This window comes from Kryptolebias marmoratus, linkage group LG17 (genome assembly GCF_001649575.2).
Source record: "Kryptolebias marmoratus isolate JLee-2015 linkage group LG17, ASM164957v2, whole genome shotgun sequence".
In the NCBI taxonomy this organism is placed as follows: Eukaryota; Metazoa; Chordata; class Actinopteri; order Cyprinodontiformes; family Rivulidae; genus Kryptolebias; species Kryptolebias marmoratus.
Window position 1 is genome coordinate 6,113,770 of NC_051446.1, and position 27,102 is coordinate 6,140,871.

The 27,102-nt window shown below is 39.2% G+C and overlaps 1 protein-coding gene across 6 annotated transcripts in view; it reads left to right on the forward strand.

Annotated features, from left to right (window-relative positions):
• Positions 1-27,102, forward strand: part of map3k7 (mitogen-activated protein kinase kinase kinase 7) — a 49,756-nt gene that overhangs the window by 12,296 nt on the left and 10,358 nt on the right. For 2 of the 6 annotated variants that reach the window (XM_037980814.1, XM_037980816.1), the window contains exons 7-16: positions 355-479; positions 1,269-1,397; positions 5,721-5,851; positions 6,653-6,734; positions 8,437-8,520; positions 11,837-11,967; positions 14,597-14,744; positions 15,256-15,336; positions 24,404-24,471; positions 26,720-26,810. In XM_037980814.1, the coding sequence (XP_037836742.1) occupies positions 355-479; positions 1,269-1,397; positions 5,721-5,851; positions 6,653-6,734; positions 8,437-8,520; positions 11,837-11,967; positions 14,597-14,744; positions 15,256-15,336; positions 24,404-24,471; positions 26,720-26,810 (1,070 nt within the window). Of the gene's footprint in view, positions 1-354; positions 480-1,268; positions 1,398-5,720; positions 5,852-6,652; positions 6,735-8,436; positions 8,521-11,836; positions 11,968-14,596; positions 14,745-15,255; positions 15,337-24,403; positions 24,472-25,343; positions 25,363-26,719; positions 26,811-27,102 lie in introns of those variants that run through there. The other 4 variants (XM_037980817.1, XM_037980818.1, XM_037980819.1 and 1 more) reach the window with 4 other exon arrangements.

Consider the following 27,102-nt stretch of genomic DNA (forward strand, 5'->3'; position numbering starts at 1 on the left):
GGGATTCCTGAGAAAATGTCAGCCTCTAGTACGCAGCGCTCATGGTGCGTTTAAAGACGGCTCGGAAAAACACATCCCCACATATTAACAACAAATTAAACAATTGCAACGGCTGGAAAAAAGTGCGGGGGATATAGGGCATACATAAGGAAAGTGGGGGACATGTCCCACACATACCCCGGTTATGCCTTTGCTTGGGGGTGCTACGGGGGTGCTATGACTTTTCCAGGGGGAGCTATAGCACCCCCTAGCGCCCCCCTGGCGCCGCCAGTGTTTTCAAGTGATAATTAAGTTCTTCTTTTTAAAAAAATTTTTTTTTTTACTTGGTTGTAATGATCTGATTCTATGTTTCAGCTTGCTTCTGGTGGCAGGTGGCACGGTGCTGAAGATATGTGACTTTGGAACAGCATGTGACATTCAGACCCACATGACCAACAACAAAGGAAGTGCTGCATGGATGGCCCCAGAGGTATTTGAAGGCAAGTATTTGCAGCATTCCAGCTGTTTTAAAAAAGTTTTAGATTATTGCCATCTTTATTTTTTGCCATCACTTCTCTCAGAAGTACCAGAGATGTGTTCAGAAATTGTTAATATTATATTTTTTGTATCTAACTTCATTTGTTATTTTTCACCTTAACTACATCTTAGAGCTTTAGCATGGACACATTAATCTTTGATTTGTCATGAGCCTCTGTAGTCTCTTTATTGATGGTAGTCTCTGAAGCTCCGCAGGAATATGAATGTTTTGATGCTTGTGCGTTTATTTCCCTAGGGAGACTGCAGCATAAACATGTCCTCATTCAGACAGGAGCCTAATGTATTGCTAAATGATGAGATATGTTCCCAGTGAAAGGGTCAGGAAGAAAGATGAATTAAGGCCTAGTCATTATCTTGTTTTTGGAGGCAAGTTACAAGACTTCAGTGCAATTTAACCACTTACTCCTGCCCTCACTGTGAACTCTACGCAACTAATTTGCATGAGCCATTAAAAAATCCTTGCGCAGCAGCTTAAAAATAGGTTTGCAATGTGTTTTTTATTCTGCAACAGAGACCTAGTAATTAAGCTACAAAGGAGTTGTTCCTCTGTAACAAATTGCTCCCAAACTTTCATTGCCCTTCACTCTGAAAGTAAAGTGAAAATAAAACCTTTAGTGCTTTTCCAGACACATCCCTCATTTTAATCTAAAATATGCACAGAGAATTCCCATCATCAATTAGTTTTGTTCACCCTGTCCTAAGTGTTTGTGTGGGTTATTCTGTACTTACAGGTAGCAATTACAGTGAGAAGTGTGATGTTTTCAGCTGGGGAATCATTCTCTGGGAAGTGATTACTCGCAGGAAGCCTTTTGATGAAATTGGAGGACCAGCATTTCGCATTATGTGGGCTGTGCACAATGGTGAGTCACATACTGTATCTGAGTGTATAGGTCCAATTATCAGCCACTACTCAGATGAGCCTCCACTGTTGAGGCCACTTTGTACTCCATAAGAAGTTACCTCACAACCTTCATAAGTGGTTGTGAGTTGTTTTTCGCACACACCATTCATACTCTGTGATACACTCGGTGCAGAACTCCCAGGAAACCCCTCCCTCCTCCCACAGCACCAAAACAGATTTCTTGTACAGAATTTTGTTTCCCTTACCAGACATATTTGTTTAATAACAAAGTGATTTTGAAGTTTTAAAAAAAATTTAGGTAAAAACCGGGCCGCATAGAAAGAATAATTTAGTTACAGTATTTCTGTTTTTTTTTTTTTTTTCTGAGTCTGAACGACATTCATTTTAAAAAATGACCGGGTTCACTCCACTACATCCGTCTATGACTCACTCTTGATGCATGTCAAAATGTTTATCTAGGTCACGTGATACATTACTGCTAAAAACAAACCCACGAGCTAAGAAAATGAATAAAAAACAAACATCTCTGGAAGCCCTAGATGGGACCGTCTCGTTACTGAGAAACAGGCACAGGGCTCCCACTGATTTGGCGTTATGGTGAGTTGTATTCTTTGTGCACTTTATATTTGTGGTGTATCTTATTTTAAAGGACATGTTTAAACATTGCCATATCGACCAGAGAACATTAGGGGGAGGAGAGGATGTTATTAATGTTGATAATGCAATACCAGGACACAACTAACAAGCTGCGAGGACACATTGGATTTACGTTTATTATGTTTTTAAAAATACCCCCGTTTTTTTACCCCGTATCATTTTATTTTGTTATATTTATCAGCCACACCTTTAAAGGCCGATCTGTGAAAATACTGTCTGATAATGAACCGGTCCAAGGAGTTAAAAAGGTTGGGGACTGCTGCTCTAGAGAACACATATGAATACTAGAGTAGGACAGCACCTGACAGCATTACATGCTTCCAGAAGAGCTTTCACAGAGGTGGAATTTTCAAATAGAATAAGAAGAGCATTGTGCAGGCACCTAAGACCTACAGATGAAAAGTATGAGAAGGGAGAGAAAGTGTACTATAAGAGAGCATATAGTACAGAGTCAGAGAGCTCAGATGATAAAATGAGTATAAGTAGAGAAGAACAAATTACCGACAATAAAAAGATAAGAGAGAAATGTCACCCAGACTGAGACACATATTGAAACAGAGAATGAGGCAAATAATATTAGAATCAACTATAATTGTTAGAAGTAGGGCAGATACGCATCTTGTAACCCCTGACTTCTTTTTATCTGGTACTGTTCTCAATATATGCAATGAATTTAAATATTTGGGACGTTACATAAATGATGACCTGTCTGATGATCGTGACATCCATAGGCAGTATTATATGATGTATGCACAAGTTAATATTCTGATCAGAAAGTTTAGTATGTGTTCATCCTCTCTGAAGATAACTCTTTTTAAAGCTTTTTGTACTTTTGTATGTTTGACACGTGTAGACTGGCATCTAACATTAAAAATGCTACTGTTCACTCTATACATGAAGTGAACAAAGTGGTTTGCAAGCTCAAGTTAGAGACAGTTGCACTTACCATATTTTTCAGACTATAAGGCGCACTTAAAAGCCTTCAATTTTCTCAAAAAACCACAGTGCGCCTTATAATCTGGAGCGCCTTGTATATGTAAGAAGTCTTAATATTGTAGTACAACTTTGGTAAACTACAAAGCCGCCCTGCTTGCCACATCTGTGGCGGCTGGCCAATAGAGGGCGCCCCACCACTCACATTACCTTGAATAAGACGTAAAAAAATAAATAAAAATGAAATAATAAAATAAAAATATTTTGAAATATATGTATACTTATTTTTAGTTGTGTAAGATAAATATTTTATAGGTAATGATAAATAAAGTTGTTTCGTTCATCAACGTTGTCTGATTGGTGTCGTATTTCCTCCCCGGAGCACAAAAATCTTTGCCCATAGACTCTTGTTAAAAGTTGTACATGCGCAGTAGCTCCTCTTCAGTACAAGAGACAGGACCATTCTGAGCGCACCTCTCCTGCGCCCAGAGCTGAAAGCAGCTCGGTTTGCATATCAGCACCCTCCCGCTGCCGGAGCGTGGGACTCCCGCCACGGGCTGACGTCACAGCCGTCTGTCATAAAGTTCGCCTGATTGAAAGGTCGAGCCGCAGGTGTGCTGCCTTTTATTCAAAGACATTAATAAGTTAATTACGTGACTAAGTTACATACACAAGATAATAAATAAGTTCATAGTTAATAATTAGTTACTGGTGCAATGAGTTAACTGTTAAAATGTTTGGGTTTGAATTCTAATTGGAGTGAGACATCCGATCTACGTTAGATTGTGCGTGGAGAATACGTGACATAGAGAGGGCTCACACCATAAAACAAGCTTTGACGTATTTTCCCAGGTAAAGTTTTGAAAAATAAGGAAGAAAATGGGTCTTATTAACACTAAATGTGCCCTACACATTTTTTGTGCCTTTGGAGACCTCCGTCTTTGTAGGTATTAGTGTGTTTCGGAAGCACTTGTGCATATGCACATTATAATGTTGATTCTGTTGTTTTAATTTATGTAAATACACAGGTGTGATACCTTAGTATATGTCTGTTTTGGACTTATAGCCCCCCCTGGAGAAAACTCCACCAGCCGCCACTGCCCTACATACTCGGGCAGACTGTGGTACTCCGTGAGATGCGTGGACTTCAGGTGGACTGTCTGCGGACGGTTGAGACTTCATACTCGAGCGTACAGATTGCCTAAAATTCTTCCTTGACAACTTTCAGGCATGGTGTCACAGGACGAGGAGAAAGCGATCGCTTGCCTCTTGGCTTTAAAAAAACAAAAGAAAAGAAGGTTCCTTTAGCCCTGTTTCTTCACAACCAGGGCAGCCACCGCACACCTGTCAATGCTGCACAGAGAGCAGCAGTCACGCTGTGCACTGGCGCCGATTCTCACCTGAGAGCGGTTGGTGTCGCACACAAAACAGTTCGACATGAACACTGTTTCTCACCGGGCAGTTTATGGTGCGACACCGAGTATGCGTATGCGGTCATAAAAAGTGATCTTTGTGTTGACATGTCCGACGGACGTCCGCATTGAGTCTGCCTCTAGTACGTGCTGACCTCCACGGAGTGAAGTATGGCTGAGTTTGTGGGGGCCTTTACTTCAGTGCAGTATTCTCTGAAAAGACGGGGCTGTTTTGTTTCGCTTAATGCGCCTTATAGCCCAGTGCGTCTTATATTTGACAAAAGTTTGAAAATTCATTGTCCATTCATTGGCAGTGCGCCTTATAATCCAGTGTGCCCTATAGAGCGGAAAATACTGTAATTTTTAGTTGTCTTCAGTGATGCCTCTGCTGGGTAATCTTCCAGATGGACGTACACAGCGAGGGGCTTTTATTGCTCTCATGGGAAAAACAGGAAAAATTTCCTCAGTATAAAAAGATCATACATGTGGTAAGAAGCACACTGGCAGGAGAGACCCTTGCTATGTCAGATGGTATTGACAATGTTCTTAGCTATGCTCTACTCCAAGCTCACTACTGGTAAAGTAGGTCTCAACTCTATTCCCCTCATACAGATATATATCCTTATTTGATGCACTTAAGTCTACAAAACAGGTCAGTGCAAAGAGGCTCAGATTGGAAATAAGCAGCATTAAAGAACTCTTACAAGAGAAAACAGTCAAAGAGGTGCCCTGTTCAGAAGCAAAGTCACAGCTTGCTGATTGTTTGATAAAGAAAGGTGCTTCGCCCCTTGTGCTTCTTAAGGCACTGGATGAGGGTGTGTGGGTTTTGTGATGCTACATGTACTATTTAGCATGTGTTTGATTTTTGTCATAATGGCAATATGTTCACCACAACTAAAATATACTGTGTTCAGATAGACTTTTGTCTTTGTTGTCAGAGACAAAAAGAGTGTTTTTTTTATCAATCAAGGTATACCTCTCATTGTTATTTTTTATTTTTAAAAGAGAAGGAGATTATTAACCTCCTCTAGATGGAAGTATGTTCTCGTGAGTTTTGGGGAAGAGTTAGGTTTATTTTTTAATTTTTTTGTCAGGCTGTCGGTGTATGTAACACGTGAAATGGCGTCTGAATAAATCTCTGGCAAAACTATAAAGGTCATGTTTTTGGAGTTTACACTCACTGCAAGGATTATATATCACAGCTGGCCTGGGATCCCCTCTGTGTCCCTCTGGATAGACTGGAGGAGGGAGCTAGGTAGAAAAATTATGTATTTTTAACCATATGAGAGACATAATTTCATTTTTTAATTTTCATTCAGGAACAAGACCTCCACTGATCAAAAATTTGCCCAAACCCATTGAGAGCCTGATGACTCGCTGCTGGTCTAAAGACCCCTCTCAGAGGCCTTCTATGGAGGAGATAGTAAAGATCATGAGCCATCTAATGAAGGTAAACTTCATGTATCATTCACTAATGGTAAATGGTAATGGCATTTACCATTTAATCCACTTATCATTTACTAGTTGTCTACTTATCAGAATGGTGTCAGAGCTAAGAATAGTTTAAAGGTTTAAGGGTTTTCTGTCCAGACCTAACCAGCAGCAGGTATTACCTTACTGGGTTGCCAAAAAAATACAATTTTCTGAAACATTCCTTAATTGTATTGACAGTGTTAGAAAATGCATGCCTGTATTTTCACACCTGCAGGGAGTCAATAAACATTTGAGGATGCAGCCCTAAATGTCCAGGTCTAAAAATAAAAAAACACTGATGGTAAAATAATAATTATAAAGAAACTGATTCAAATCTGTTGGTCTTCATTTGTAAAGTGTACTCCAGTAGGTTAAATCCTAGTGAGGGGGCACGAGCCAAGCTGGGTACAAAGTGAGTTCAGGGCAGTACATTGTGGATAACAAGTGGGAAACCAAAAACAATGTGCACAGTCCAGAAAACAATTTTGCAACAAAAAAATTGTCCACGCTGAAAGCGACAGGACAGATCACATGGATGCAAACGCTCTGCAAAACAGCAATTGAATATTTGCCTGTTATGTCACTTTTTTTTTTTTTTTTGCAATTTCGAGTTGCCACCTGAGACATTACCTCTTCTTGTCCAGGAGCAGAAAGCATCAAGTACTGCCAAGATTTAGTTGCCAGTTTGATACACATGTGACAGGCAGTTTTTCCTTCACAATTACATTTTTTGTTTTTGGTCATTTTTATTGTCTGTCTTAAAGTCCGTTTTTTAAAGTTTTTCCCAGGATTTGATGAGCCTCTGCAATATCCATACCAGTATTCAGATGAAGGACAGAGCAACTCTGCAAACAGTACAGGTACAGAAGAAACTTTTTTTATTAATGTGATCTTTGTTGTTTAATGTGTTATGCTTATGCATTGAATGAATGGTTTGTTGGATGGTTAACATTTTTTGAACACGAACACAATTCAAGCAACAAGACTGAGCCCTAGTAACTCGTGCAATGAGTGAGCTTCAGGTCTGAACAGATGATTTACAGAGAAACTACTTAAACTTAATGAACAGCATCTGACTTTATTGGACAGGAATCTGTACAGAATGATGTTTTGAAATTAGTATGGGACATTTTGGGCTTCATTGATCATCTCATCATCATATTATTATATTATATCATATTTACTTTGGGTCTGTCTAAAGTCACCTAATTTTTCTATGACTGATCTTGATACCAATATTTAGAAACCAGGGCATGTTATACCATGCTGATATTCTTTTTCTTATTTTGCAGATCCCCATCTGACAAAAGTATAAAAATTCAACAACCAAAAAATTATTGAATATTTATTGAACACAAAAAACCATGAACACATTAAAAAACATGGACACATAAAAATATAGAGAGAGCATTCTCACTTAGAAGAAATCAACAAGAGTAATGCTGCACATAGCAGAAACAAGCTGCATTCCTAGCATTTCTGGTCTGAAGAAAACCTATTGAACAAACCTAGAACTTTAGTCAAACATGTAAATTATTCAGTGTAACTGAGACAATTCATTTTTTCCCTGAATCTGCTACTTATTATTTTAAAATAAAACAGTGCGCAACTTAATGAACGTTGACATGTTAGTGTGTTCATGGAAGCAGCATTAGCTCAACACAATTTGGTTTCTGAATTAAGGAAAGTCTGTAAACGACACAAAATGGTACACCTCCGGATCAGAAATTTGCGATTTTTTTTGTCTCTCTATAAAGATCATATGACTGCATGATATTTTTTTCCTCCCTCCTACAGTTCCCGACTTAAAACAGGCTGCAGATATTACACTGTTCTTTACCTGGAGGTTGGGTGAAATATTTCCGTAAGCAATGAGGCTTTTATTGAGCCATCCAACTGCAATTAAAGAAATGGGAAAAAGTTATAAATTACTTTCTAAGTCATTTATTCTCTTACAATATTTTTACACAGCCTTTTGCTGATATTTGTAAAAAATTACACAAGAATAACATATAGATTTATTTACAAAGAAAAGCTCAGTGCACAAAACCCCAAACCCGTTGGTAAATCCATCTGGGCCTGGACTTTTGTTGTTTTTAAGCGATTTAATTACCTGCTTGATCTCCCATTCCTCAATCTATTGATCTAATTTCAAAGCCGCCTCATCCATTAAGTGGTTAAATTTTATGTTATTTAGAAAATCTGTAAGCTCTTGATCGTTATTACAAGTATCGATATTCGTATATAATAATTTGTAAAACTTTTCAAAGGCCTCTGCTATTTTGTCAAGTTTTGTCTCAACAGTCTTTTGGGATTTTATTTTATGCACCATATTGGAGGACTGTTGTTTCCTCAATCTATATGCCAATAACCTACTGGCCTTCTGGCCATATTCAAAATATTTTTGATTAGTGAATCTCAAGTTGCCCTCTACTTTATCTGACAATAGACTGTTTAGTTGTCTGCGGGTTGCATTTAATTCCTTCATGATTTTAGCTGAAGCCTGTTTTTTATGTTTAATCTCTAAGGCTTTAATTTTGTCCTCAAGATCTTTTTGTTTAGCATTCTTCTGTTTTTTCCTCGCGGACGTGAAGGAAATTATGCGGCCCGGAAGGAATGCTTTGGCACAGTCCCATATTATCAGAGGTGTTGTTTCTGTAGTTATATTAATTTCTAGATATGTCTTAAGCTCCTCTGTAATAAATGCAGTGAATACTTTGTCATTAAGTAGGGATGTGTTAAGCCTCCATTGTTTAGATGTTAGCCTGTGACCTATGTCCCATTTTAGTAAGACAGGTGCATGGTCAGAAATAGTAATAGGTAATATTTCTATATCTACTATTCTATGCAGCTCTGACTTTGGGGTAAAGAAATAATCGATCCTAGAGTAGGATGCGTGCCTGCTTGAGTAGAAAGTGAAGTCTTTAGTTCTGGGAAACCTGCTCCTCCATACATCTACAATTCCTGTCTCTATAATTTGATATTTAAGCATCCTACTCATTCTAGAGAGTGGGGTTTTTGGGGTGGGTAATCTGTCCAGTATTTGTGACAGATTACAGTTGAAGTCCCCGCCCAGCAGTAGGAGCCCAGTGCTGTGCTGTAATATTACCTTAAACAGTGACTTTATGAATTCAGGTGCATCCGTGTTGGGTGCATACACATTTACAAGTGATACTTCTATGCCATCAATTGTACCGTTAACCAATACATATCTTCCCTCTGTATCTCTATGTAGCAACGTTTGTGTAAAGTTAATCTGCCGATGCAAAAGTATGGTAACACCCTTTTTTTTTCCCTGATCGGTGAGATGAGTAGAAAGCCTTATCTGCCCAAGATTTTTTTAATTTTTCATGCTCTGCATCAGATAGGTGGGTTTCTTGCAGGAAAGCTATGTGACAATTAATTTGTTTTAATTGGTTCAGTATTTTCTTCCTTTTGATTGTCTTGTGAAGCCCTTTTACATTATAAGTTACAACTTTAAGTGGGTCATCCATTATCTCTATATGATCTATGTTTTGACATTTCAGAATATATCATGAATGGCAACACACCCTTTATGCATAACACTATCTTATCTGTGTGGAGTCTAAGGAATATACATACACAGTGTACACAGTGCCAAATAGAGAGGGATAAAGCAAAATTTTGACAACTGTATCCAGCATTTCTAGTCTCAACAAAACGAGTATAAACAAGTAATGATGCAAAATGATAATAATAACAGAAAGAAAATAAGTTTGCGGAAATAATTTCCGCAGTGTCCCCGGGGAACAGAGGGATCAAAACTAAACAAAACACAGAACAGGTAAATACTATGTTTAAGTACGTGGGACATAGTCTAAAGTAAGCCGCTAAAGTGCACAACCAAGATTGAATGTGAGTGTGGTGCAGATGCGCTTAGATATGTATATAGGATGTGAAATAAACAAAAGTCATAATGAAGTAAATAATATAGCCACGTTAGCTTCAAATATACTGCACAAGCTCCTGCAAACCTTTGAAAAAAAGTAATCTAAAGTAAAACAGCGTATTTGCTATAGATTTATCTTCATAAAACTTATAAAGAGAGCTGTGTGAAAGTTAGCCATAACAATGGAAATATTTTCTAATATTATTGTCTCTATGAGCGGACGGTACCTTTATTCTGCTGTCTCTGTTGGGGTTATATTGTTCTGGACGTATTCCATGGCTGTTTTGGAGTCTAGGAACTCCTCCTCTTCATTATGATATGTAATCCGTAGTTGGGCTGGGTAGAGGAGGCCGTAACGAACCTCCTTGTTGCCCCGCAGCGCTCTCCGTACCTCCGTGAAGGTGGCTCTCGCTTTGGCTATGCTGGCCGTGTAGTCAGGGAAGAAGGCGACGCGGTGCCCGTTGTAATAAAGCGGAGCTCCACCTCGGGCTCTCCTCAGGATCTCCGCCGCATCCCCGTCATGGTGTAATTTAGTGATGATGACTCTTGGTGTCTCGCGGTCCCTGGGTCTTCTCCCGGTGAGTGTGCGGTGTGAGCGGTCTACCTTTATGTCTCGGTCCATCTGCAAAACGTCTTTGAGGATTTTTGCCACAGCTTGTGGGGAGCTGGAGCTCGGGTGTTTCTCAATGCCCGCTATGCAGATATTGGACCTTCTCATTCTCCCCTCTAGATCTTCACATTTATCTTTGAGCACTGACATTTCTTTCTGTAAGCTTGTTACAGTAGACTGTAGTAAAGTGACTTTGTCTGACCACATTGATAGGCCACCCTTTAAGTCCAGAACGTCTGCCTTTATAATATCCACTTCAGCTTGTATGGCCTTTGAGCTGTTAGCAATTTCAGAACGGACCACTTGCAGTTCGGATCTTATAGCTTGAAAATCTTCCGCTAGTGTGCCTTTAAGTTTGTCTCTTATCACCTTAGTGATTTTTCCTCTCAGTGACGATAAATTGTCTGCTTTCATTTCTTCATTATTCATGTTTGGTCCTTCAGTTTCAGCGGTTGTCGGTGGGTCCGTGATGCCAGTTGCCCGCTGTCTCATGGTCCTAGCAGGTCTTACAGCATTAGCATCGCTTCTGTATCTATACTTTTGCAGTTTTTCAGCCATTCAGGATAATTTTGTTTGGCTTGTCCAGCTATTTATGACCCTATGGTTTTCTCTCCAGTTTTTCGACTGATATTAACATGGTTAATGCTGGTTTTTTAATGTAATTTTTACGGATTTTGCAGGAGCTCTGAAAAGTACGTCTTACGCCATATCCTGCTCACCAGCGCCCCCCATGTAGTTTTTTTGCGTGTGACTAATGACTTTGGTTCTCAGTAAGAATGGAGAGAGTGATGGTTTTTTATTTTTTTTTTAGTGGAATTAGTTATCATAACTCTAGTTTTACTTGACCTATCAACACAATTTATAAACAGGTTTGTAGTTCGAAGTGTGGACCTTTGACACAAATTCAAATGGAGTCTCAGAGAGGGCATGACTAGGATGCACCGGTGCACCACACTTTTGATTGCTGCTGCACACTGTCCATGGTTGTGCACACACTTTGTGTTGGTTATGGTTCCAATTGATTCTCGAGACTCAGTGCCCAACCCTATGATTAACTTTTTTTATCTGCCAGATAAAATGTACAACCCAACCAACAATATCTTTTTTTTTAACAAGCATAAAAGTTTCAGGGAATGTGTAATGAAAAAAACATGGTCTATTTTCCTACAATATACTGATGTGCCTAATTTATGTTCTGAAAACCTTTCTATTTTCAAAGATTTGGCAGTCAAATTTAATTCTCTAAAATGTCACTTCTTTGAAAAAGTTTTGTCTTAATTTTATTTATTGGAAATGTATGTATTATGTTTTTCACTAAATTAGTATCAACTAGAAATTTTAAAATCTTCAAAATTTACATTCAGACTACATGTTATAGCAATTCAGATGGTGTATAAAATGTTTAAAACCTACTTTCTGTCTTGTATCTTGTGAAATTACAGTTTCATACGCGGACTATACTGGCACCAGCGCAAGCAACAAAAGTGATGCAAATATGGAGCACAGTGATTCTCAAGGAAGCAATGACACTATCAAGATCACACCTCAGTTTGCACCTCATTTCAAACCAAAGGTAAACACAGAAATGTTGCTGTTATTGTCTGTCACACCCATGGTCTGCAGAAACCAGAATAAGTTGGATTCAGGGAAAATAAAAACTTTTCTTTTTCAGATTCTTAAATGGAAGCCTGACTAAAATGACTTGTAACACTGATATTGACTATATATGATATTCAGAAGCCTCACTGTGTTATGTTATTAATATTAGAAAAACATCCTTCTACTCTTACTTAACCATATGTTTTACATTGCCTGGCAAAAAAAAGTTGCCACCTGGATTTAACTAAGCAAATACGTACGGGCCTCCTATTGGATAATTACCGCATGGGTGATTATGTTTCATCTGGCAACAAGTTATTTAACCCCAAATGGTGCAATGAGTTGCTTCACATTTCTTAAACAACCATGTCAAAAGACGCATCCTGTGATTGTGGAAAAGATGTCAGTCTGTTTGAGAAGGATCAAATCATTGGCATGCATCAAGCAGAGAAACACTGAAGGAGACAGCAGAAACTACTAAAATTGGGCTAAGAACTGTCCAATGCATTATTAAAGACTGGAAGGATAGTGGGGACCCATAGTCTTCGAGGAAGAAATGTGGCCAGAAAACTATTCTGAATGATAGTGACTGGCGATCACTTAAACGTTTGGAGAAATCAAATCGGGAAAAAAAACAACAGTTGAACTCTGGGCTACGTTTAATAGTGAAAGTAAGAGCATTTACACACACACAATGCAAAGGGAACTCCAGGGATTGGGACTGAACAGCTGTGTAGCCTTAAGAAAACCACTAATCAGAGAGGCTGACCGGAAAAACAAAGGCTTCAATTTGCTAGGGAGAACAAAGATTGGATGAAGGTCATGTGGTCTGATGAGTCCAGATTTACCCTGTTCCAGAGTGATGGGCACATCAGGGTAAGAAGAGAGGCAGGTGAAGTGTTGCCTACTGTACAAGTCTGTGGGGGCAGTGCTATGATCTGGGGTTGCTGCAGTTGGTCAGGTCTAGGTTCAGCAACAGTATGAGCTCAAAGAATGAGGTCAGCTGACTACCTGAATATACTGAATGACCAGGTTATTCCATCAATGGATTTTTTCTTCCCTGATTGCACAGACATATTCCAAGATGATAATTCCAGATTCATCAGGCTCGAATTGTGAAAGAGTGGTTCAGGGAGCGAGAGACATCATTTTCACATATAGATTGTCCCCCACAGACCTTAATCCAATTGAGAATCTTTGGAATGTGCTGGAGAAGGCTTCGTGCAGCAGTCAGACTCTACCATCATCAATACAAGATCTTGGTGAATAATGCAACACTGGATGGAAATAAATCTTGTGACATTGCAGAAGCTTATCGAAACAATCCCACAGAGAATGTGTGCCGTAATCAAAGCTAAAGGCGGTCCAACGAAATATTAGAGTGTGTAACCTTTTTCTTTGATGGCAACTTTTTGGCCAGGGAGTGTGTATTGTGACTCATTTTGGGTGGCAGTGGAATAAAATGACAACAAGTAGCTCAAGTCTCTGGACCATATAGTGGGTTTAATATGACAACACTAGACATCCTTGAAGACATAAGTGAAAATGTTCAACAAAATGAAGAAGTTCAGAGAATGTAGAAGTCGAGATCTGAGTGAAGTTTGTTGTGTCTGCAGGTTTTGCCTTTCAGTGCTATCAGAAGAGAGTTATTCTTTTATCTGTATAGGTCAGTCTTATGTTATCTACTCTTCAAGGTAAACATGTTGCAGGGTTCCTACACAGCCTTCTAAAGGATGCACGGTATGGAATTTGATTTTGATATTTTTTAGGTCTGGCTAGCAAAAGATAAAGTGAATATTGGAAAAACGTGAGTGTTACCTTTTACATTTTTGAAAATATACTATAAAAATATTTACAAACTGCTCAAACAAGCAGTGTTTTCACATCTACTATAAAAAAACAAACTAGCATAGTTCCCACAATCCCCACATTTTTTTCCTTACATTCCTGACATAGATAAGAGAAGGAAAATATTTTATTTATCTATGCTCTGTAGGATGCTCAGAGTCAGAGATATTTTTTTTATAACCCAACTGTGATCTGTACTGTTCCACAACTTTGTCTCTGACCTGTGTTCAGAGTTCCTTGGTCTTCATGAAGTCTCCTACCTAGTGGTAGTCGTTACTACTTATAGAGGTGTTGGACTGATGTTGATTCTGGGGGCTGTCAGAACGGCTGGATACATACTTAGATCATCTGACTCTTAGATCGCTCACAGATGGATCACTAATTATGTGACTTCTGATGGTAATGGTTGGGGCTTTAGAGCAAAGGCTGTGAATTTATGCATGCAGCACTTTTCAGTTTTATGTTTTATAAACTTTTTAAAAGTTTTATCCCCATTTATGTTCATAAATGTAAAATCATTTGTGTGTAAGTATTACTTTTAATCAAACTGAAAATCTATTTAATTCCAGGTTGTATGGCAACAAAATATAAAAAATACCAAGTTTAGCACCCTAATGTATTTCTGACTCTGCACATGAGTCACCATCAGGGTGTGGGAAGTTCACCTCTTGTATTTTCAGTTTCCTGTCTGAAAGGATGTGTAACTCTAATAATGTAGTTCGGTTGTGAATAAAAGTTTTCTGTTGTTTTCACAGGGGGACACATTGAGAACTCTGCCTTTGTCCAGGGGAGGCAGTGTTGAGAGCCTGCCAGCACGAACTCAGTGCTTGGCATTCTCTGACAGCAAAAGAATGAGCACCGACCTGTCAGAGTTGGAGCCTAAGATGTCTTTTACACCTGCAGGTACATCCAGACATGGACATATGGCACAAAATAACAGCATTAAAACTTATTGGTATGATCCTCTTTTTCTTAATGAGAGGATATGCATAGGAAAGGCATGTGGCAGAATTATTTGGGTAAGCCTTGGTCGAAAGAAGCCTCCTCCCCTCGGAGTCAATCTTTAACTAAAAGGTTCCAACACCAAACAGGAAACACAACAGTGTTGTCAGACAATTTTTATTTCCAATTTACAGTTTTTGTTGCTGTCCAGACTTTGACGTCACTTTAACACATTGTTTCCTCATATTATCTTGTTGAATTTTTTTCTCAAAACAGCATTGCAAGTACACTCCACTGCAATGCTGCTCCACTGCTCTTGGATTGGGCAGGGTGCATGTTTGTCCTGCACGTTACACTGGATGCTCTGCATGTATGTGGCCCGTGTCAGCAGTCAAGCATTAGGCCTGCAGTCTGTCTTAGTTTGCATGCTTGTTGTGTACGCAGCTGTATGTGTGTATGTGTGTTTTTGCAGCACGTCCCCCGTATAAGCGAGGTCACCGTAAAACTGCATCATTTGGAACCATTCTGGATGTCCCCAAGATCGTCGTCACAGGTATCACTGGGCCACCGGGCTTCCTGGTGATCGGGTGGATCTTGCTTTGCTAAATCTCTGGATTGCTGTCACCTGAAGTGCATCTCTTGTGTGTGTTACTTCATTATACATGTTCATTCCTGTGAAATATCTCAGTTTTGTTGTTTTATGTTTTTAAGGCTCTAAATGAGCCAGTCTTAAAGTAACACACATCAGATTTGCCTTATAGTTTTGTTTTTCTGTCATTGTTTTTCTTTGCTTGTTCATTTCTTATGCAGTTGTGGTCAGATGTTTTCTTCCAGTCATCATGGGCATAAATGTCATAATAATTACAAGCTATTAATGATTTATTTAAACTGTTCTTTTTCCTAGGTTAAGTGATTATACAACATAAAACTTTAATGATTTAAAAAACAATTAAAACATTTTTGGTAACTTTTTTCAAAGCCACACAGGGTCAAATTTTTGCATGGAGTTTCAAATTAATTCATACATCCCCACTAATATTTGTGTAAATGTATTTTAGCAAATGTCACCTGGGCCACAGGCTTTTCATACAGTGGCTTGCAAAAGTATTCGTACCCCTTGAACTTTTCCATATTTTGTCACATTACAGCTACCAACATAAATATATTTCATTGGAATTTAATGTGAAAGACTAACACAAAGTGATATACAATTGTGAAGTGGAAAGAAAATTATATATGATTCAAAACATTTTTTTACAAATAAACTGAAAAGTGCGTGTGCAAAAGTATTTAGTCCCTTTTTCTCTGAGTGCAACCAATTGTCTTCAGAAGTTGCCTGATGATTGCCAATGACTAAATAGAGTCCACCTGTGTGTAATCTAATCTCAGTACAAATACAGCTGCTCTGTGATGGCCTCAGAGGTTGGTTAAAAGAATACTGGGGAGCAAACACTGTCATGAAGTCCAAGGAACACACCAGACAGGTCAGGGGAAAAGTCGTGGATAAGTTTTAAGCAGGCTTAGGCTATAAAAAGATTTCCCTAGCTTTGAACATCTCATGGAGCACTGTTCAATCCATCATCTGGACATGGAAAGAGTATGGCACAACTGTAAACCTACCAAGACGTCTCACGTCAAGGCCAATGAATAACAACAGAGAGATGATGTACTGTGCTTTTTGTGGCACAGGCTGCATGTTGGATCACTACATGTAACAACAAAACAAAACATATCTAATGCTTAATTTAATAGCATCATTTTACTGGTAAACAAGGATAAATTATTACGCATCATATTAATATTTTCACTAAGTACAAAACATGCTTACCGTATTCAGTCTTGTAAAGCCACCCGCTGAACTTCGTCTCAACTAATCCTTTTTGGTTAAACCCAATATTGTTTTATGCTGTGGCTCCAGCGACCTGCTAACTCCAGGTAGCTGAAGGAGGCTCGGCCTCAGGGCTCATTAGAGGCGCGCAGGGCTCCACGAACAGCGCATAGACCTGAGCGTGCGGTGGAGGTGTTTATACTTGGCGCTTACGTCGGTGTAGTATTCTCCAAAAAGACGGGGCAGTACGTTACGTAACCAGTGGAAATACGGCAACAAAGAGAGCAGATTTTCTGGCTGTGATACAGAGAGGATGTTTAAACTTGAAGCAATCAGTTTGATTTTCATTGATTTATTTGCTTTAGTTGTGATTCGCCCATTATAAGACTAATATTTCTATAAACACTCCTTTTTATCGGCTGCAGCAGTAATCTCCTTCCATGAGTTTGGAACCGTTTGTCTTGGGGTTTATCTTTGTCAGAATGGCCCAGTCAAAGTCCAGACCTAAACCCAAACGAGAATCTGTGGCAAGATCTGAAAACCTCTGTATATAAATGGTCTCCATCTAATCTGACTGAACTTGAGCTGTTTTGCAAAGAAGAATGGGCTAAAATGTCAGTCAAGCTGGTAGAGACATACCCTAAAAGACTTGGAGCTGTAATTACAGAAAAAGGTGGTTCCACAAAGTACTAATCAGGGGGCTGAATACTTTTGCACATCATACTTTTCAGTTTTTTATTTATAAAAAATATTTTGCATCATGTATACTTTTCTTACCACTTATCAGTTGTTTACCACTTTGTATTGGTCTTTTACATTAAATTCCAGTGAAATATATTTATGTTTGTGGTTGTAATGTGACAAAATATGAAAAAGTTTAAGGTGTAGAATACTTTTGCAAGCAACTGTATCTATCCATTTACAAGATTTTGGCATAATTATGGCTAATATATGTCCGCTCTGTTTGGCAGAGTTGGTAAAGTTCATTTAAATTGGTTGGTTTCCTGCACAGGCCCGGCTTTTAAGCATAGTCCACAAATTTTCAATTGGGTTGAAATCAGAGTTTTGTGGAGGTCATTCCAGAAACTTAATGTTACCTTGAATTATCCAATCAGAAACCAGTTCTGAGTATGTTTAGGATCACATTCATGTTGGAACATCCAACTGTGTTGAAGTTTTAACAATCTAGCAGTTTATTTCAGGTCAAGTTGAAAAATTTGGAGCATCAGTACTACAGCATGCTGCTACCATCACCATGCTTGACAATTGGCACAGTGTTCTTAGATTTAAAGCCCTCACTTTCAGTCCATCAATTTTCTTTACCTGCTTTTCCATTAAAGGTTGCAGGGGAGCTGGTGCCTATATCTCCATCAGTCATTGTGTGAGGGGCTGGTTACTACCTTAAACAGGTCACAAGTCCTTTACAGGAAAACCTCACCTCGACTCCTCCATTATGATGAAACAGCTCAAATTGTTTTCTCGTCTAATCATCAAACTTTTTTCCAAAATGCATGTGGCTTGTCCTTGTGGGCAGCTGCAGATTTTAGTTGCTTGAAGGTGTGGCTTTTGGGACAGAGGTTTTTTTTTTTGGTTAACACCAGTCCATGGCAATGTGACACTGGTGTTCCAGCAGTTTCCAGTTCATGGCAGGCTTGAGCCTTGGTGGTTCCTGGTTTGTTAAAAGTTAATAGGCCTTGTCAAATGGCATTTATGCCCAAAATGAGTATATGTAAACTTCTCACTTCAACTGTAGTTTTCAGGAGCAGAATATGAGTTACTATTGGAATTTTCTCGTCTGGTATCACTGTTTATTTGATGGTAGTTGATGATCAAACACTAGACAGTGAATACATGACAGGTACACAGATGAGATACATTTTGTTAACTCATGGTTCTGTTCTCTCTGCTCTCTCTTGGGCTTGGCTGCAGCAAATTATGGGCACGGGAAGAAAATCAGCTCACTAGTTCTTTAGATCTTGTTCTCTTTTTCCATGTACAAGATTTGCCAAAAGCATGGCTACGTTTCCCTTCGTTTGTTCTCTTTATGTCAATTAACTTAGGAAAAGAAGTGATACATTTTCCTCACATTAAGGACCAGTGACTAGTTGGTGATTAAATGACTAATCCACTTTACATTATAAGTCCACATGTGGACTTATAATGCTTGTTCACATTAATCCTAAAGACCAAAAACCACAAGTGTTAAATAGGACCTCAATGAGCTGATGTGTAAGACTTGCTTTATACTTCATAAGAAGTCAAGAAGTCGGTTCTCATTTACATAGTTGTGTAACAAAAAGCACGTCATTTTGTTCTCCTAATAGCTTTGGCTGCTCCTTCTCGATGCAAGGCCGAACTCCAGGCAGAACCTTTTTTTCCACAGGGATATGCACCAAGTATTGTGTGATTGGTCAGAAGTTGTTGCTGTGTTTATGCGTAAAAAGCCAGTGTGCTTTAATTGGGGTCATTTTACTTCTACTGCTCTGCCGAGAAGCAGCACCAAAAAATAAATTAAAAAAAGAAGCCATCTTTACAACTGTTTCAGCAAAACCTATAAATTTATTAACTTTTAAAGATAGTCACATGGCAAGGAATTTGTGGAAGGTGATAGCACAGTTATTGTGCACAGAGGAGACAGCGCAGAGACACAGGTGGCCGGGGTGAAGTATCCCTCAGCTGGGCAGTGTGGGGACATGTTCCCTTTGTTTACTCATTATTGTGTATAATTAAAATATCTGGTTGTGTTAAGGGAAGCAAAAATCTGTACAGGTATGGAAGAGTAGAGAAGCTGGCAGGAAGAAACCCGTTCTGGCACTGTGGGAGGGGTTTCCTAGGAGTTTTGCCAGAAGGCGGGTTCAGATTCTCTGTCATCCAAGGTTAAAAACAAAAACAACTGGACTTCTATTCTGTAGTTGAACATGTTTTGCTTCTCATCCCAGGAGCTTTCTCAAGTCAAAATCTTCTGCCAGAAGTTTCTGATGGAGTGTAAATGGTGTATGCGAAAAAGGTCTCACAACCACTTCACTGTGAGATGGTTTCTTGACTTCTTACAGTGTACGAAGCATGCTTAATATGTAACGTTTTTTAAAGTGTTGCTAAAACTACTCTTGAGGTTTGTTTCTTACAGCATCAACACTACACTGCTACACAGTGTAAGTTGGAACTCTAATCTGCTATACATTAAATGTTCAGCAAAAAAATTCAATTAGAATTATTCAGTCCTCAAAGAGAATGGAGTTTGCAAAAGCCGTAAAATACACCTAACATTTAGTTAAACTGTAATGAATAGTCAAAGTCTAATTTAAAAAAAAAAACGTTTTTGTACAATGATTGCAGTATTGAGTTTGAAAACAAAATGACTCAAGCTAACATTGCAGGTTTTTAATTAGGTTCAAGTCTGCGGGTGGCATCCATTCATTTTCTTTACCCTCTTTTTAGTGCATGGTCACAAGGATCTGGTGCCTATCTCCAGCAGTTGCTAATGCCCCTTCTCCACCAGCTCTAAAGGTCCTGGCTCCACTCTACTTGGCTTGCTTTGCGTGCATTTCCACCGGCATTTTTTCGAGGCCGGTCCCTGCCTGAAATGTCCGGCAGATAACAGCTGTCATACTCCGCACAACAATCGCGGCATCCAGAGCATTTCTTCCACTGTGCCTCTCTTCCTGAAGTCTCAGGAGAATTCCCATAAGTTTAAAAAACAGCAACAACACAGGGCCGACGTTGTCCATAGCTCTTCCGTTGTTTCCACAAATGGCGCCAAGTTTAGGTAGTGCACCCGCCCTCCCCCTCCCCCCGCGACCCCACCCCCCACAACACAAGGAGGCATTCCTCTGCTACAAACCAAACTGGCCAGTGGAAACGCGATGCATTTTTTTATAGAGCTGAGAAGAGTGGGGCTTCTGTAGTAGAGCCAGTGGAAAAGGGGCATAAGTGAGGGGCGGGGGACACCCTGGGCAGGTCACAAGTCCATCACAGGGCCACATATGGGGCTTTCAGACGGACCCTAACAGTCCCGGCTCCACTCTACTCGGCTCACTTTGCGAGCGTTCACATCTGCATTTTTTCGCACTCGGTCCCTGCTTTTTCGATACCTGCTTCAGAGTCGGGCCAGCCGGGCCAGCCCTGCTTCGTGGGCGGCACAAGCTTAACTCCTGTTCACTCATTGGTCGTGGGTGTGACCAGATGCAAGCATAAAGAGCGAAGGTAGAAATATAAACAACAGTGTTAGCTTACCCTGCAACATTTATGCCGTCTGTCCCCCAGCTGAAGGCGCTGTTAAGCCTGAAATCTCCGGCGGATAACAGCTGTCCTACTCCGCGCAACAATCGCGGCATCCAGAGCATTTCTTCTACTGCGCCTCTCTTCCTGAAGTCTGAGGAGAATCCCCATAAGTTTAAAAAACAGCAACAACACAGGGCCAGCGCTGTCCATAGCGCTTTCATTGTTTACACAACTTGCGCTAAGTTTCAGTAGCGCACACCCCCAGCGCCGTGGCCCCACCTCCGCCCCCCGCAACACGAGGAGGTGTTCCTCTGCTATCAACCAAACTGGCCCGTGTGAACGTGATGCATTCTTTATCGAGTAGAGCCAGACTTCTGAATTAGGGTCCGTGTGAAAGAGGCAATAGAGACAAAGAAGACGACCAACCATTCATGCTGTCACTCACAACTAGGGACAATTTAGAGTTACCAGTTAACTTAACATACATATTTTTGGGCCATGGGAAGAAACTGGATTACCCAGAGAAAACCCACACATGCACTTGGAGAACAAGCAAACTCCACACAGAAAGTCCAAGGCCTGGTTGTGAATGTGTGACTGAGCTAAGGCAACTCTAACCACCACACCACTGCACCACCAGGTGGCATCCAAATTCACTTCATATATTTGACTTTATTTAAACTCAGTCAGTTCATAAATTGCAAGTGCCCAAAGTCAAAATCCATGTGCTTAGTCTTGTGTGCTTTTGTGTGTTGTGATGTTTTGTAGCTTTATTTTGCCTTTGACCTTTTCCTGTTATATCTCTAGCAGAGAAAAACCTGTGTGTGTTGGGTTGTTTTTAACCAATAAATGATGTGAAATATTCTGCTTTATAAACTTCAGCACATTCGTTTTGGGAAATACACAAATATACATATTCTTGTATTCTCATGCATTCATATCAGTTCACATCACTTCATCCTTCAAACCGATATATGGAAAGCTTGTAACCAATATGTACAGTGGGTTATTCAGCCCTTATGGTATTCCCTTTATTTTTGTGACTTTACAATCTGGAATTTAAGTGGATTTTTAAAATTGATTAAAAGTAATATTATAGGATCTAAAGGCAGTTCTTACACCGAACAAAAAATGAGTACCACTATTTCGCTCCTTTGTGCCAGAACACGGGATTTTTTAATTGTCACATCTTATCGTCATCACAAATCCCACAAAAAATCCCAAAGTATCTTTGAAACTGGGCGTATTTAAACAGACAGAATACATTGGTGTGTATTGCATACTTCTGACCAGTTCGTGATTGGTCAGAAGTTTACATAACTCCTATGTCATTTGCAGGAAACTAGCCCAGGCCGCTATATCAGTCCAGCCCAGTACAGACCCACTGTTTTCCAAGACCTGTCTTAAAATTATTAACAACCTTTCTAACATATCCTTTCTAAGTACTGTTCTGGAAAGTTCTATGCTCTCTCAACACACGAACATAACTTGTCACCCTTCATCTTCCATAATTGGTAAACTGCAGTCTGCAGCTGCCTCTAAGTTATAGAATGAAGAATCCACAGAATCCACATATTTGCTTCAAAAATACTTCAGATTAATTTAAATGGGCAAAATTTGTTTTAAATAATTTTAAATAATGTAAAACTGAAAAGTAATGCATGCATTTGTTCAGCCCACCTGTTCTGATAGCTACTTGAAATAACAGCAATGCAACACTGTGTATTAAAGTCAACCACCGAGTAAGAGACATCATAAAGACCAAGGAATTCTTCACACAGGATAGAGACAAAGTTGTAAAGTTAACTTAGTTATGTCTTTTTTTAGAATTATTGTTTTTAATTAACTTAAAAATCTAATTAAATTTCAAGATTACGAATAGGGATGAATACTGTATAGTGAATCATCATTAATAAAATTTAGTCATTTTTCTGTTTCCATAATGGTTTTAGACTTGCCCCTCCTCCTGCACCTTTAAAGAAAACCCAACAAAAAAATACATCAATACATGAAGCTCAATTAGTAATAGTTTGCTCTGACTTTTGGTAGTGGTACATCATAAGATGTAGATGATATTTGGTAAAAACAGCTAAAAATGTCTACCTAGACAAAAGCAGGATTTTGGTGAAACAAGTGAAAGAACCTAGCCATCTTTGGAGCTCTGTAGCTCAGACATACTTTACAGTAAAAACATCATACAAAGTTGAAATGGGTCACAGAAAGTTGGGGTTTATGTGTCTGACCTGGCATTTTGATATCTGTAACAATTTTTATACAGTAAAGTTTAAGTTTTATGAATAAAATGTTCAGACAGTTGACAGTTTAACTCTTGAGTTATCTAAACCTTTCAATATTTTTGCAAACAAACTTCTTTTTATTTCCACAGTCTTTAAGGCAAGTAAAATTTATTTATATAGGACGTTTCAACCGCAAGGTGGTTCTGTCCCAAATTACTATTTTGGCATTAGAGAAAAGTTGATGGACAATGGCAAATCAGTTGTTTCAGTTGCTGAATTGGCCCTTCCACACTTCTGTATAAATTGTCTAGTTATGCACTTTGAGGCTTTAGTCAAAATCGTATTATTTTTATTTGTTTGTTTTTGGTAGAAATTAAAGGCTTCTTTAGTGATAGTGATAGTATTCTATGTGAAATGATTGATTTTAGAGCAGCACAGTACATTCAGCAGTCCACAGTTTGTGCTTTTTTATTCATCTTCTTCTGCTGCTGCTTCATCCTCTTCTGCTTCATCATCACCATCATCATCTATGCATATATGTAAAATGAAACCTGTACAGAAAGTGACTAAAGTTTAAAGATAAAAAAAAAAAAAACTACTCTTCCTCAGACAGCTGTTATGTCTGGCATGGTCTTCATGGGGGATTCTACATCATCTGTACACAAAATGTCAGTTGCAAAATAACAAAAAAAACACAAACTGCTTGTACAAATCCATCTGTTCTAGAATGTCCACTTGAGTTTTTGTTACTTTACATTCCAGGACAAATCCCACTTGGGAAGTACACCCAAATTAGGCATCCTAGTTTTGATTTGTGACCTTTCCCAGCTCAAAAAATGATCCAGCTATGTTGAATGTTTTGCCACCCAGGATCCAGGTTGAGGTTAGACTGTGGGTGTGAAGGCAGTCACAAGGGTACATGACCTCTACAGAGCTTGTTTGTATTTTGACTGCTTCACAAGTGAGGCTGCTGGAATGTGTAACATGTGTAACATGTTTTTAATGTATGCAGCAGATAAATGAAGGAAAGGCAAAGTTCAATTGTCATAGGCCGTTCCCTTTGCTCATCACCTGCCTCAAATCCAAACCAGTCAGTCATTCCTTTCTCGTAAACAGGCCCAAAATCTGCATTGATGTGCTACTTGCACTGAAAGCTATCAGAGCTGGAGCTGTGGACACATGTTACTCACCCCATAGTACACAGAGTATTAAATCAGTTCTGTTGTCTCCTAATTTTTCTCTTAAACCACAAACACAGAAGTCAGTCTCTTTTCACTACCTTTGGATTTCATGTTGTCTTTTGTCTTTGCTTGTTCCCTACCCCTTGTTCACAGCCACATGCGAGGCTCAGAGACGTCGGTCTGTGCAGGATCTGTCCGCTGTTGGTACTGAGTCCAACCAGGTAAGTCAGACAGCCACCAGAAGTAAAGGCAGGGGATCTGTTCTTGGTGTCTTTGATTACTTTAATTCGGTTTTCCTACGTCTTAGAGAGCAAATAGTTTCTTTTCAGTTTAGATTTTTTAGGTACCTCTGTCTGTGATTTCTGAGTATGTTCAACAGAAAGATTGTTTAGTTGAGCTTGAGTTGGATGTTCATAGCCACAACTAATCAGATATTCATCCAGCTGCTAAAAGTTACCACAGTAGGACAATAAAGACAGTAACTGATTGCCATGGGTTGGTTTAGTTGTCTGCTAAAAGTACCTGATCACAATAGAAGTCATTTATAGGACATACTATATCACAAAGTGAATGAGGCTTCTGTAGAGGACAGTTTCTTTCTGAGTTGAAATAGATCTAAATAGCTCCAAAGATGGCTTATAGTTCCAACTTTACCTGGGGATGGGGATTTCAAGCAAAAGTACTCTTCTCATTTGTTGGTCAATGTTTTATTGGTCTTCAAATATTGACCTGCATCCACTGTAACAACTCCCCACCCCACAGTCAACCAACCACCCCCACTACAAACACAGCATACACATAGTAAGTTACAGCTTCTTAAGCTTTACATAACATCAGATTATTACAGATTCAAATCTTAAAGTCCATCTCAGATAGAGTTAACTAGCCGAGATATTTGTTCCTGTATTTTCACCAGTCGAGGGGATCAATCTGTAGGACTGGGGACGTATTCTTGTAAAGTTGTAGCTCACCTTTGGTCAAAGTTTACTCTTTGTAATTTTTTCAAATCAAAATTGTGATTGCAGAAACAGACAAAGGATCACTTCAAGGGCGGATAAAGGTGGTGGGGGAAGATGTGCTGAAAACAGCAGCTCGTCTGAAAAAAGTTCTGTGTAGGTTCAGATACAACTTGGCACATTACCACTACCTCCTGGGTCTGTTAGTTCCTTGTTACTACCAGATTCAGGGAAAAAATAGATAGAGGCTTATCAAGACAACAGTCCCATTATTATTATTTTTATTTGATCCTCTTAGAATATTTTACATCACTTCCCACTCCTAAAGCCAGACTCTCACTGCACTGCAACTGTTGGCAGCTAATTGGCAAATTCCATTTGCAAGAGAGTCTCCAAAATCTCTCAAAACACTTGCAGGGGCTCTCAAATTGCATGAATCTTGTGTGAATTTTGAACACCTTCAAAAACTTTGTGTGACCAATTTTCTTTCAAAATAGTCAGAATCATCATGGGCGTCTCTAGAACACTAGAGCTATATTTTCACACCTTTCACAAAACATGTTCAGGTCTAAAAACTATGCAGATTATAAATAATCATAATTTAAAAATTAGACCAAATCAGCCTAGCTTCATTTCTGAAGAGTCTTCCAATAGATTAAATCATAAATGTGGTGGCAGCTGCCAGGGTGGGTACAAAGTGAACTGAGGCAAGAGTGTGGGCAGTGATGGACAACTAAATAATATGCACTGCAGAGAAAAGAATTTTGCAAATCTTGCACAAAAAAAGGGCCCTGATTTCAAAAACATTCCGCACAAAAGCAACCTCGTGTCTCAATAGTCATAAACACTCGATTGAATTCAGTGACACCAACAGAGAAAGTTTGCCTGTTTTTTGCAATTTTGAGTTAATTAGTCTCTGACCTTCATAACGCAGTGAGATAGTAGCTTAAATTGTAATTGTGTTTGTTGAGACCAACAGCCTTTAATTTACAATAGAAATCACTTGTTTAACTTCCATAACCAGCAGTGGGACCCACATAAAATGTTTGCCACTCAGGGGTGTTTCTAAATGGCTAAGAAAACAATTTTGAAAGTTGTGTACATTGTTTTAATTCTCACCTTTGCCAACAACAATACCTGCCTCTACCCACTTTAAACCCACCTTGGTTGCAGCCCCACAAAAATGGGTCAAAATTGTCTAAATTTGGCCATACAAAATGTAGCTTACTGGTCACTTGGTTCTCACAGTTTCCAAAGTTCAACATCACTTTGATAATTGGATTTATATAATGACAGCACAGCAGTTTGGAAACTGACGAAAGTACTGATGTTATCGTTAAAGGAATTGTTTTAGAGACATGTGGTCATGATGCTAATGTGATGTTTGATTGTGTTTTTAGGGGTGACTGTGGCTCAGTGGTTAGAACAGTCATCCTCCAACAACATAGTTGGAAGTTCGATTCCACCAGTATGCCACATGTTGAAGTCCATTTACCATTTTTTTTTCTTGCAGGGTAGCAGGAATTCTAGCCGGTCTTCCAGTCCAAGTGTGAGGATGATGCCACCTGACAAAACAAGATTCTTCTCCCCTGATGATCCCACAGGTACTCAGAGGGTATTTTTCTTTTGGAGACAGATACTACAGCAATGTCAAACACATGCAGCTTAAGTGTTAAAAACGTTTTATTAGGCCCGAGCAGCGACAGCGCTGCGAAGGCCTATTGTATTTCGTGGAATTCTTATTCTTATTCTTCTTATTATTCTTTTCCCCCCGAGATCGCAAATTTGAGGGCTTTAACATACTCAAAAACTCACCAAACTTCACGGAAAGTTGTCCCCCGTGTGAAATCGCGTGATTCTAATGTAATCGAAAGTGGGCGTGGCCAAACTGCTCCA